Genomic DNA, 13291 nt, shown 5'->3' with positions numbered 1-13291 from the left:
GAGGCAAGGGGAACTGCCGTTCCGGGTGATGGGGGCGGAGTTTTCGCTATCTTAGGATACAGGTGGCGCAGAACTGGGTCCGGCATAAATTGAATTTGGCAGGACTGGCGGAGGGAATGAAGGCGGACTTTAAGCAGGTGGGATGTGTTGCCGCTGTCACTGGCTGGGTGCGTGCGGACGGTTAAAATGAAGTGCTGCCCAGGTTCTTGTTCATGTTCCAGAACGTCCCCATCTTTGTTCCCAAGTCCCTTTCTTTAGGAAGGTGAATGGGGTAAATTTGGGGTTCGGGTGGGTGGAGAAGACGCCGTGGGTGAGGAGTGTGTTTGTGGAGAGGGGGCGTTGCTGAGCTTGATGAACAATTACTGGGCGGCGAATAACTCAATGGTTAGGAAATGGGCAGTGGAGCGGGGGTCGGTGTGGGAATGGATGGCGGCTGCGGCGTGTAAGGGGATGTGGTAGAGGGCACTGTTGTTGTAGGGCGGCACGGTAGCACAGTGGTCGGCACTGTTGCTTCGCAGCGCCAGGATCCCAGGTTCGATTCCCGGCTTGGGTCACTGTCTGTGCGGAGTCTGCACGTTCTCCCCGTGTCTGCGTGGGTTTCCTCCGGGTGCTCCGGTTTCCTCCCACAAGTCCCGAAAGACGTGCTGTTGGGTGAATTGGACATTCTGAATTCTCCCTCTGTGACCCGGACAGGCTCCGGAATGTGGCGACTGGGGGCTTTTCACAGTAACTTCATTGCAGTGTTAATGTAAGCTTACTTGTGACAATAAAGATTATTATTATAATGTTGGGTGCCCCATCCGTTGTTGCCGATCCGGTATTCTGTGAGCCTGGTGGTTGTCTGAGCTTGGAACCAGTGCACACAACACTTCGGATTGGAGGGCATGTCTTTGTGGGCGGCGACATGTGACAATCATAGGCTTGTGCCGGCGGGGCTGGACGCGAGGTTCCGGGGGTGGGGGGCAGGTGGGGTTGGAGTACTTAAGGGAGTCGTTTGTCGGGGACAAGCTTGCACGCCTGGAGGAGCTTGAGGAAACCGATGCCCTGCAGGTCAGAGACTTTGTGAGGAGAGAGGTGCCATCCTTCCTGGGTCTGCCGCCTCCGCTGTTGTGAGATAGGTCGCTGTCCGAGAGGAAGACACTGGGGAGGGGGGAGTGTCAGCCATTTATGGGGAGCTGATGGAGAGGGAGGGCGCTCCTCCGGTGGAGGAGATCAAGCGCAAAAGGAGGGAGGAGTTGGGTGGGGAGGTGAGGGCCATGGGGTGCAAGGAAGCCCTGCGCAGGGTGAACTCATCCTCGTTGTGTGCGAAGATGAGTGGTTCCTTGCGGCGATGGAGGATAGGTGTGCAGTGTGCAGGGCGGCCCACGGGGCGGGGGGGGGGCATATCCACATGTTCTGGACAAGTCCAGAGGGGGTTCTGGCAGGGGTTCTCAGATGTTATGTCCAAGATTCTGGGGATAGGATCCGGAGGTGGCGACATTGGAGTGGCGGACGATGCGGGAGTGCAGCTGCCAAGAGAGGCCGATGTCTTGCCCTTTGCCTCCGGTGATGGATTTTGTTGAGTTGGTGGGACTTGGAGCCACCAAAGGCGAGGTGTGGGTAATTGAGCCCACGCTCAAGTTCAAGGTGGCAATACAGATGGGCATCAAATGCTGGGTTAAAGTATTGAAGGCCACGGTGTAAAACATCGCGCTGAAAGAAAGAAATTCCTCCGTTGTGACGCAATGCCAGAGCTGAGACGTTAATTCTGTTTGTTGCCCTCAGCCCAAACCGCCAGACCCGGTTGCTGAACGGTTCCCAGCATTTTCTTCCAGATTTCAAGAAGTTGCAGACTTTTGAGTTGACTGTGCATGTGTGCCGTGGCCACAGACAATCAGCACAATCAGGAGTTTTGAATCGGTTCTCAGCAATTGGCAACATATTTTATCTTGGTCAGTGGCTGAACACGGGGTGGGGGGCTGGGGAGAGTGAGTGTCAATCTCAACGACCTGGCCAAAACAGAAGCCCAAGGCGGCTGACACGATGGCAGTTCGGGCGCCATTGAATGGCCAATGCAGGGGGAAAAGAAGTAAAGTCAATCTACCAACAATTTCTCTTTTTAATAAATAAATAATACAATAATTAATTCCCAAATACCTTGATGTGTTTTTTTTTAAAAGCCCTGCCACAATTGGCTGCAAAGTTCACCAACTATTTACACCCTCATGTTGCCCACTGTCGGCCATCTTGGGCAGGGCAAACAAGATGGCGGCTGATCATTTCTGCCCTCTGGCCCACATCCTCCTCCGCCTGCGCAAGAGCTCACGTGCAGCCACCAGGGAGACGTAGTAGAAGGTCTCCCAGTATTCGGCGTCGTCCCAGGACACTTCCATCAGGTCGGTGTCAGAGATGGCAGCTTCCAGAACATTCTTTGCTTCTTCGTCATCCTCCTCCTCATCCTCCTCCTCTTCCTCCTCCTCTTTGCCGGTGTATGACAGGGATTGCGCCCAGGCCGAGACCTTGGGCACCAGAGAGGTTTCCCTCAGCTCGCCCCCGCCGCTCAGCCCAGGTCGGACGAGGGAGGGAGCCCGTGCCAACTCAGAGGAGCCCCCGACAAAGCTGGGGCCAGGCTCCCGCAGGATGTCCGTGTGGATGCTGGTTGAGAGGGGGGGGGTGGCAGACAGGGAGGTGCGTGAGTCAGGGCTCCCGGGGACCTCCCTCTGCCAGGAGAGGAGGGGCAGTGGTGAGCGGATGGCTGGAAGGGGGGAGGTTGCGGGGGTTGGTTGGGCAACGGGCGGGGTTGGGACAGCGGGAACTGGCCTGAACCCACTGCCCGCCAAGGTGAGCTCAAGAGACGCCGGCGCACCATCCGTTCTGGTGGCTGCATGGGACTTGTGTTGGGAACGAGTGAAGGATCCGCTTTGAACTCCGGTGAGACTTAAGACCTCGCTCACTTCTCCTGCAAGGTGGTTGGTGGCTCCAGGCATTCTGCTCGGGCCCCCGATAAGGTGAGGCAAATCCCCGGAACGAGGGCTCTCCTCACCACCTGTGGAGCTGGGGCCAACCGCTGCTCCGCCCCGGTGACGCAGAGAGCCCCGAGGCAAGCCCAGGACACTGACCTCAAGCATCAAGGACTCTCTGGAGGGAGATGCCTTCTTGTTGACGACAATGCTGATGGATGACTCGGGGTCGCCAGGGGAGCCGATGCTCATGGCGGTGAGGCCCTTGCCGGTGGTCACTCTGGTCAAGGCCTGCCGGGGGCGCTCGGAGCCAGGGGAAGGAAAGGATCCGGGTTGCCGGCGGAGCAGCAATTCCCCGGGGTCAGCGCCGCTGTCCTCGTAGCCGGCCATACTGTCGGCGATCCCCTTGCGCTCCATGGCCGTGCTGGACTTGCCCGCGCCGTCGCTTGTGGAGACGGAGAAGCCCCCGACAGGAGAGTCGCTCTCTTCAGCCGCACTGGAGTAGCGGCGATGCGGATTTGCAGCGGGGAGCCGTCTTGCAAAGCCAGCGGGATCTGCGGGACTGGACAGGGTGTCGGTGACTGGGGCACTGTCTGCTGTGCGAGCGCCGTCAGTCAAGAGGTTGTCTGAGTGACTCATTTCTTCAGCATCCACCATGGTTCCCACATCTCTGCGCATGTCCGATTCCGGGGTTGACACTGCACTCCCACTCACACGGCTGCCTGGCTGAGCCGAGGGCGATATCTCTCCAGACTCAGTGGCTGTCCCCACATCTCTGCGGGGGTTCGATTCCGGGGTTGACACTGCAGTCCCACTCACACGGCTGCCTGGCTGAGCCGAGGGCGATATCTCTCCAGACTCAGTGGCTGTCCCCACATCTCTGCGGGGGTTCGATTCCTTGGTTGACACTGCACTCCCACTCACACGGCTGCCTGGCTGAGCCGAGGGCGATATCTCTCCAGACTCAGTGGACGTTCCCACATCTTTGCTCTTGTCCGATTCCGGGGTTGACACTGCAGCATCGCTCCAGAGGTTGGAGGGAGGACCCGTATGGATCATTTGGGCCCTGCTGGCCTGAAGGTTCCTGCTGGCCTTTGATTCTGGAGTGGAACCCAGACCACCGGTTGCGAAGCCGAACGGACTGTCCAAGGGATACGCCAGCTCCGTCTCTGACATGGCCAGGATGACCCGGCTGGTGTAGACCTCACCAATTGGGCTTGGACCGCCACTGGTGAGGTGGCTTGGCCGGATGAGAGAGGGCGTCCCTATGCTGTCCACGCGACCCAGGGTGGCCCTGATGCTGCTGCTGGGTTGTCGGAGTGCAGTCACGGGGCTGGGGAAGGGACCGGTGGGGGTCCAGGTGGTGGCCACGTACCTGCTGGGGTCAGATTCCAGGCCGAGGGGGCCGGAGGGCCGACCCGAGGGGGGCGCATGCCCGGTGTCCATGATTGCCCCAGCGTCCTCTGCGGTGCTGCCATGCTGGGATATGTCTTGGTCCTTGCTGCCCAACTCAGGGGGATCTGCTGCATAAAGCCAGGCCTTCGCAACGCTGCCTGTCAGGTGGTCAACCGGGGCTTTTTGCCCAGTGCCCTCCACGTTACCCATTCGGACGTCAGCATAGCCCATGCCTGATATCTCTTCTCCCTCCACGCCGGCCCCAGTGTCCAGGCTGTTGTTGGATCTCAGAGGCCCGTTGGGCCCGTCGCTCATTAGGGCAGAGGGTTGGCTTGATTGAGCTCTCCCCTCGGCATCCAGATTTGCAACTCTGCCCTTGGTGATGCTGCCTTGTTGGGCCATGACTCCACTTTTGCTTCCGAAGGCAGCGGGACCCCCGGGGACAGATGCGGCCTCGCGGTCCACCGAGAAGTCGACGGGGGGCCTCTTGGAGCGGAGGGATGTGTCCGGGCGATCACCAGCCAAGGGTGCGGTCTCCCTCCTGTCCCTGACGTCTAAAATTTCCACGCTGCTCTTGGCTTCAATAGTGGCATGTGGGTTCTCGCTCAGGGGGTGAACTTGATGGCCGATGGGAGGGGCCGCCTCAGCACCTACCGCCCTGCCAAATACCCCCGTGGCGTCAATTGGTTGAGCCCCATTCGGACCCCCGAGGCTGGTAGTTCCGTATAAAGGTGTGTCCTTGGTGCCCAGGGTATTGGTGGTGTTCCTGTCGCTACTGGCTTGCCGGGCTGCCAGGGGGCCACCGTTGGAGGAGCGGGAAGGGGCACTGTTAACTGGTTGGGGGGTACCAGGCGGGCTGTCGCGGGGAAGGCCTGGGGACACCACCATGGCACGTAGCATCCTGGCGACGAGCTCGGCGGCGATTGAGAAGGGATTGTCACCGTCCTCCAGTGGGCTCTCGGTCAGGTTGGGCGGGGGGTCAGCGGGTCCCTGGCCGAGGGATGCCAAGGTCATCTCAAGGAGCTCCGCCAACATGGTGGCAGCTGCTGCGGGCGTGGGTCTCTCGCCGAATGTGCCCCTGCTGCCGGAAACCACTGGCGCTGCCACTGCCCCTGGGTCCAGGCTGGCACTGCCTGGCACTTCATTTTCCTGGGCCACGGCAGCGGGTAAATCAGTACCCGGACGGTCGCTATCAATGGGCTGGTGCAAGCCCTCAGTGACCGCATTAGCAGATCTGAAGTTGGCACTGGGCACCCTGTCCAGGCTGGCAGTCATGATAGCGGAGGTGGTGGTGTTGAAGGCCCGGTCATTGTCTAAACTGGCGAACCAGACGGTGTTGCCTGGCCGGACTGATGGTTCCTCCGAGCCGGGTTCGGGAAGCGTGCCCAAGGTGAGGGAGGGGGCTGCTGTGGTCACCTTGTCTTCTGGGCCTAGGGACAAGGTCGACTGGTGCCCGTTCGATTCGGACAGGGAGGCGATGGCGTACGAGGTGTCGTCCTCTGAGGGCACGGCATGCTCGAGATCCTCCATCAGGACTGGGACATCCTGCCAGGAGTTCGATGTGCCTCCATCTGAGATTGCAGCAGTAGCTTTGTGACGTGTGACATACGTGGTGCCATCTATAATGGTGGTAAGCTCAGGGTTGGCCTGCTCCTGGACATTCAAGATAGGGGCCTGCTTGCTGACATCCAAGATTGCGGCCTGATTCGCTACATCCAAGATGGCGCCCTGCTCGGCGACATCCAAGATGGCGTCCTGCCCGGCGACATTCAAGATGGCGGCCTGTTTGGCATCATCCAAGATGGTAGCCTGCTCAGGGACATTCATGATGGTGTCCAATTCTGGATTGATGGGGGGTGCAGCTTTATTTGCCAGGCTCCCAGCATTGGCAGTAGACAGCGCGGTGTCGTTTGGAAGCGGAGTGATGGTTCCCTCGGTGGCAGAGGAATCCGGAGTGGAGCGCTGCTGCTCAACCGAGTTACTGAATTCCTGATCCCAGTTGGGTGCTCCAACCCGCCACCTGAATTTGGATGCCCTCACTCCACCACGGGCCTGGGTTGGTGGTGTTGTCAAGGGTGCTAATTCTGCCTCCCAGATACGTGCGGCTACCTCGTAGGCGCCCCCACTCCCACTCATGGAGCGGGAAGGCTCCGTATCGCTCCCTGACGCTGAGATGTCTGTCTGGGCTCCGTCGCTGGGGGGCACGGCTGGGGACGAGGCAGGTCGGGGAGGCTTGTTCTGGCGACGCCAGGCAAAGGCCGCGCCGCTCTTGTCCGTCGTCAAGGTAACTGGGATGCGGAGGTCATGAGGGATGAGGAGGACTGCAACCGTATTTGAACCTGACGCCTCGTTCTCGTCCCTCCATGGAGACGTCCTCTTGGATGGGCGGGACAAGCCGGACTCCTCCTGGTGTTTGCCGGACGGGGTTGCTGGGTCACTGTCGGACACTGATCTGCTTCCTTCTTCTGATTCCTCCTGGACTTCGTCCTGCGACAAGACAGCCAAAGACACGAGATTAAAGATTCATTCAAGAAGCGAGCACCGAGTGTGATAGGATGCATGTCAAAATCAACACAAAGTCTCCAAAATTAGATGTGATTCCATGACGGGACAGCCCTTGTTAAACAATCCTTTTTTAAAATTTAAAATTATTTTTTTCCCAATTAATAGACAATTTATCGTGGCCAATCCACCTACCCATTTTGGGTTGTGGGGGTGAGACCCACGCAGACACGGGGCGAATGTGCAAACTCCACACAGACACACAGACTCAGGCACCTGGAGTTCAGTTCTGTATCTAACCCCGTGCTGTACCTGTCCTGGGAGTGTTTGATGGGGACAGCGTAGAGGGAGTTTTACTCTGTATCTAACCCCGTGCTGTACCTGTCCTGGGAGTGTTTGATGGGGACAGTGTAGAGGGAGCTTTACTCTGTATCTAACCCCGTGCTGTACCTGGCCTGGGAGTGTTTGATGGGGACAGTGTAGAGGGAGCTTTACTCTGTATCTAACCCCGTGCTGTACCTGTCCTGGGAGTGTTTGATGGGGACAGTGTAGAGGGAGCTTTACTCTGTATCTAACCCCGTGCTGTACCTGTCCTGGGAGTGTTTGATCGGGACAGTGTAGAACGAGCTTTACTCTGTATCTAACCCCGTGCTGTCCCTGTCCTGGGAGTGTTTGATGGGGACAGTGTAGAGGGAGCGTTACTCTGTATCTAACCCCGTGCTGTCCCTGTCCTGGGAGTGTTTGATGGGGACAGTGTAGAGGGAGCGTTACTCTGTATCTAACCCCGTGCTGTACCTGCCCTGGGAGTGTTTGATGGGGACAGTGTAGAGGGAGCTTTACTCTGTATCTAACCCCGTGCTGTACCTGTCCTGGGAGTGTTTGATGGGGACAGTGTAGAGGGAGTTTTACTCTGTATCTAACCCCGTGCTGTCCCTGTCCTGGGAGTGTTTGATGGGGACAGTGTAGAGGGAGTTTTACTCTGTATCTAACCCCGTGCTGTCCCTGTCCTGGGACTGTTTGATGGGGACAGTGCAGAGGGAGCTTTACTCTGTATCTAACCCCGTGCTGTACCTGTCCTGGGAGTGTTTGATGGGGACAGTGTAGAGGGAGCTTTACTCTGTATCTAACCCCGTGCTGTACCTGTCCTGGGAGTGTTTGATGAGGACAGTGTAGAGGGAGCTTTACTCTGTATCTAGCCCCGTGCTGTCCCTGTCCTAGGAGTGTTTGATGGGGACAGTGTAGAGGGAGCTTTACTCTGTATCTAACCCCATGCTGTCCCTGTCCTGGAAGTGTTTGATGGGGACAGCGTAGAGGGAGCTTTACTCTGTATCTAACCCCGTGCTATACCTGTCCTGGGAGTGTTTGATGGGGACAGTGTGGAGGGAGTTTTACTCTGTATCTAACCCCGTGCTGTACCTGTCCTGGGAGTGTTTGATGGGGACAGTGTAGAGGGAGCTTTACTCTGTATCTAGCCCCGTGCTGTCCTTGTCCTAGGAGTGTTTGATGGGGACAGTGTAGAGGGAGCTTTACTCTGTATCTAACCCCATGCTGTCCCTGTCCTGGAAGTGTTTGATGGGGACAGCGTAGAGGGAGCTTTACTCTGTATCTAACCCCGTGCTGTACCTGTCCTGGGAGTGTTTGATGGGGACAGTGTAGAGGGAGTTTTACTCTGTATCTAACCCCGTGCTGTACCTGTCCTGGGAGTGTTTGATGGGGACAGTGTAGAGGGAGCTTTACTCTGTATCTAGCCCCGTGCTGTCCCTGTCCTAGGAGTGTTTGATGGGGACAGTGTAGAGGGAGCTTTACTCTGTATCTAACCCCATGCTGTCCCTGTCCTGGAAGTGTTTGATGGGGACAGCGTAGAGGGAGCTTTACTCTGTATCTAACCCCGTGCTGTACCTGTCCTGGGAGTGTTTGATGGGGACAGTGTAGAGGGAGTTTTACTCTGTATCTAACCCCGTGCTGTACCTGTCCTGGGAGTGTTTGATGGGGACAGTGTAGAGGGAGCTTTACTCTGTATCTAGCCCCGTGCTGTCCCTGTCCTAGGAGTGTTTGATGGGGACAGTGTAGAGGGAGCTTTACTCTGTATCTAGCCCCGTGCTGTCCCTGTCCTAGGAGTGTTTGATGGGGACAGTGTAGAGGGAGCTTTACTCTGTATCTAACCCCATGCTGTCCCTGTCCTGGAAGTGTTTGATGGGGACAGCGTAGAGGGAGCTTTACTCTGTATCTAACCCCGTGCTGTACCTGTCCTGGGAGTGTTTGATGGGGACAGTGTAGAGGGAGTTTTACTCTGTATCTAACCCCGTGCTGTACCTGTCCTGGGAGTGTTTGATGGGGACAGTGTAGAGGGAGCTTTACTCTGTATCTAGCCCCGTGCTGTCCCTGTCCTAGGAGTGTTTGATGGGGACAGTGTAGAGGGAGCTTTACTCTGTATCTAGCCCCGTGCTGTCCCTGTCCTAGGAGTGTTTGATGGGGACAGTGTAGAGGGAGCTTTACTCTGTATCTAACCCCATGCTGTCCCTGTCCTGGAAGTGTTTGATGGGGACAGCGTAGAGGGAGCTTTACTCTGTATCTAACCCCGTGCTGTACCTGTCCTGGGAGTGTTTGATGGGGACAGTGTAGAGGGAGCTTTACTCTGTATCTAACCCCGTGCTGTACCTGTCCTGGGAGTGTTTGATGGGGACAGTGTAGAGGGAGCTTTACTCTGTATCTAACCCCGTGCTGTCCCTGTCCTGGGAGTGTTTGATGGGGACAGTGTAGAGGGAACTGTACTGTGTATCTAACCCCGTGCTGTACCTGTCCTGGGAGTGTTTGATGGGGACAGTGTAGAGGGAGCTTTACTCTGTATCTAACCCCGTGCTGTCCCTGTCCTGGAAGTGTTTGATGGGGACAATGTAGAGGGAGCTTTACTCTGTATCTAACCCCGTGCTGTACCTGTCCTGGGAGTGTTTGATGGGGACAGTGTAGAGGGAGCTTTACTCTGTATCTAACCCCGTGCTGTACCTGTGCTGGGAGTGTTTGATGGGGACAGTGTAGAGGGAGCTTTACTCTGTATCTAACCCCGTGCTGTACCTGTGCTGGGAGTGTTTGATGGGGACAGTGTAGAGGGAGCTTTACTCTGTATCTAACCCCGTGCTGTACCTGTCCTGGGAGTGTTTGATGGGGACAGCGTAGAGGGAGCTTTACTCTGTTTCTAACCCCGTGCTGTACCTGTCCTGGGAGTGTTTGATGGGGACAGTGTAGAGGGAGTTTTACTCTGTATCTAACCCCGTGCTGTACCTGTCCTGGGAGTGTTTGATGGGGACAGTGTAGAGGGAGCTTTACTCTGTATCTAACCCCGTGCTGTACCTGTCCTGGGAGTGTTTGATGGGGACAGTGTAGAGGGAGCTTTACTCTGTATCTAACCCCGTGCTGTACCTGTCCTGGGAGTGTTTGATGGGGACAGTGTAGAGGGAGCTTTACTCTGTATCTAACCCCGTGCTGTACCTGTCCTGGGAGTGTTTGATGGGGACAGTGTGGACGGAGCTTTACTCGGTATCTAACCCCGTGCTGTTCCTGTCCTGGGAGTGTTTGATGGGGACAGTGTAGAGGGAGCTTTACTCTGTACCTAACCCCGTGCTGTCCCTGTCCTGGGAGTGTTTGATGGGGACAGTGTAGAGGGAGCTTTACTCTCTATCTAACCCCGTGCTGTCCCTGTCCTGGGAGTGTTTGATGGGGACAGTGTAGAGGGAGCTTTACTCTGTATCTAGCCCCGTGCTGTCCCTGTCCTAGGAGTGTTTGATGGGGACAGTGTAGAGGGAGCTTTACTCTGTATCTAACCCCATGCTGTCCCTGTCCTGGAAGTGTTTGATGGGGACAGCGTAGAGGGAGCTTTACTCTGTATCTAACCCCGTGCTGTACCTGTCCTGGGAGTGTTTGATGGGGACAGTGTAGAGGGAGTTTTACTCTGTATCTAACCCCGTGCTGTACCTGTCCTGGGAGTGTTTGATGGGGACAGTGTAGAGGGAGCTTTACTCTGTATCTAACCCCGTGCTGTACCTGTCCTGGGAGTGTTTGATGGGGACAGTGTAGAGGGAGCTTTACTCTGTATCTAACCCCGTGCTGTCCCTGTCCTGGGAGTGTTTGATGGGGACAGTGTAGAGGGAACTGTACTCTGTATCTAACCCCGTGCTGTACCTGTCCTGGGAGTGTTTGATGGGGACAGTGTAGAGGGAGCTTTACTCTGTATCTAACCCCGTGCTGTCCCTGTCCTGGAAGTGTTTGATGGGGACAATGTAGAGGGAGCTTTACTCTGTATCTAACCCCGTGCTGTACCTGTCCTGGGAGTGTTTGATGGGGACAGTGTAGAGGGAGCTTTACTCTGTATCTAACCCCGTGCTGTACCTGTCCTGGGAGTGTTTGATGGGGACAGTGTAGAGGGAGCTTTACTCTGTATCTAACCCCGTGCTGTACCTGTCCTGGGAGTGTTTGACGGGGACAGTGTGGACGGAGCTTTACTCGGTATCTAACCCCGTGCTGTTCCTGTCCTGGGAGTGTTTGATGGGGACAGTGTAGAGGGAGCTTTACTCTGTACCTAACCCCGTGCTGTCCCTGTCCTGGGAGTGTTTGATGGGGACAGTGTAGAGGGAGCTTTACTCTCTATCTAACCCCGTGCTGTCCCTGTCCTGGGAGTGTTTGATGGGGACAGTGTAGAGGGAGCTTTACTCTGTATCTAACCCCGTGCTGTACCTGTCCTGGGAGTGTTTGATGGGGACAGTATAGAGGAAGCTTTACTCTCTATCTAACCCCGTGCTGTACCTGTCATGGGAGTGTTTGATGGGGACAGTGTGGACGGAGCTTTACTCTGTATCTAACCCTGTGCTGTACCTGTCCTAGGAGTGTTTGATGGGGACAGTGTACAGTGAGCTTTACTCTGTATCTAACCCCGTGCTGTACCTGTCCTGGGAGTGTTTGATGGGGACAGTGTAGAGGGAGCTTTACTCTGTATCTAACCCCGTGCTGTATCTGTCCTGGGAGTGTTTGATGGGGACAGTGTAGAGGGAGCTTTACTCTGTATCTAACCCCGTGCTGTACCTGTCCAGGTAGTGTTTGATGGGGACAGTGTGGACGGAGCTTTACTCTGTATCTAACCCTGTGCTGTACCTGTCCTGGGAGTGTTTGATGGGGACAGTGTACAGTGACCTTTACTCTGTATCTAACCCCGTGCTGTACCTGTCCTGGGAGTGTTTGATGGGGACAGTGTAGAGGGAGCTTTACTCTGTATCTAACCCCGTGCTGTATCTGTCCTGGGAGTGTTTGATGGGGACAGTGTAGAGGGAGCTTTACTCTGTATCTAACCCCGTGCTGTACCTGTCCTGGGAGTGTTTGATGGGGACAGTGTAGAGGGAGCTTTACTCTGTATCTAACCCCGTGCTGTAGCTGACCTGGGAGTGTTTGATGGGGGCAGTGTAGAGGGAGCTTTACTCTGTATCTAACCACGTGCTGTACCTGTCCTGGGAGTGTTTGATGGGGACAGTGTAGAGGGAGCTTTACTCTGTATCTAACCCCGTGCTGTACCTGTCCTGGGAGTGTTTGATGGGGACAGTGTAGAGGGAGCTTTATTCTGTATCTAACCCCGTGCTGTATCTGTCCTGGGAGTGTTTGATGGGGACAGTGTAGAGGGAGCTTTACTCTATATCTAACCCCATGTCTTGGGAGTGTTTGACCTTCTTCACTTTTGCACCCCTCTCCCTATCCACCCATCCTCCCACACCACCATTTTGACCGCAGGACCCAAAGGGTGAAAAGTGCTTCTTTGAAAGGGCCCGTACTGAGAGAATCTAACGCAGGCCGAAAAGGCAAGACGTGAGCGGTCGGATTGACCAAGGGTCTGTCAAATGCACAACTTACTCTGGGAACACCGAGCGTCCTGCGGTCAGTGGAGGGCTGGCTGTTGTCCAAATTCTCCATCTGTCACCCGTCTTCTCCATTGGATGTGGCTGTCCTGAACAAAAATACTCAGGTGAAACCTCGGCAGAGACTTTGCCATTGAAGAAAGTGCTGATCTCTCAACTCACCCGCCTGCCTTGGCCTAGCTGAAAAAATCCCTCAAAACCCTCTCAGCGGCTGTTTGTAACCCTGACATTCTGCAACTTTACCATCGCTGAATTCGATCGCCTCCAGCAGCCCCCCCAACCCCCCCCCCCGCGATCAACATCCTGGAATGTGTCCTGGGAGAAGCTGAACACCACCCAGGACACAGCAGCCCCGCTTTGATCGGCACCCCATCCACAAACATTCACTCCCTCCACCACCGACGCACAGCGACAGCAGCGTGTGTACCATCTACAAGATGCACCGCAGCGACTCACCAAGGCTCCTTCGACAACACCTTCCAAACCATAACCACTACCATCTAGAAGGTGAGTTTGGACTAGAATGGTGGGTGATGAATGGGTCTAGGTAAGAGTTAGGGG

The 13291-nt window shown here is 56.0% G+C and overlaps 1 protein-coding gene across 1 annotated transcript; it reads right to left on the bottom strand.

Annotated features, from left to right (window-relative positions):
- Positions 1–2098: 2098 nt before the first annotated feature.
- Positions 2099–12821, bottom strand: LOC140419813 (uncharacterized). Its single transcript, XM_072503827.1, has 2 exons — positions 12726–12821; positions 2099–6821 (listed from the first exon to the last, which is right to left on the bottom strand). Exons 1-2 carry the CDS (start codon positions 12783–12785, stop codon positions 2256–2258), a joined length of 4626 nt encoding a protein of 1541 aa, XP_072359928.1. The 5' UTR covers positions 12786–12821; the 3' UTR covers positions 2099–2255.
- Positions 12822–13291: the final 470 nt, after the last annotated feature.

The sequence above is a fragment of the Scyliorhinus torazame genome, chromosome 5 (genome assembly GCF_047496885.1).
Source record: "Scyliorhinus torazame isolate Kashiwa2021f chromosome 5, sScyTor2.1, whole genome shotgun sequence".
Lineage (NCBI taxonomy): Eukaryota > Metazoa > Chordata > Chondrichthyes > Carcharhiniformes > Scyliorhinidae > Scyliorhinus > Scyliorhinus torazame.
The sequence above is the reverse complement of the archived record's forward strand: the minus strand, read 5'-3'. Positions and strand labels throughout refer to the sequence as shown.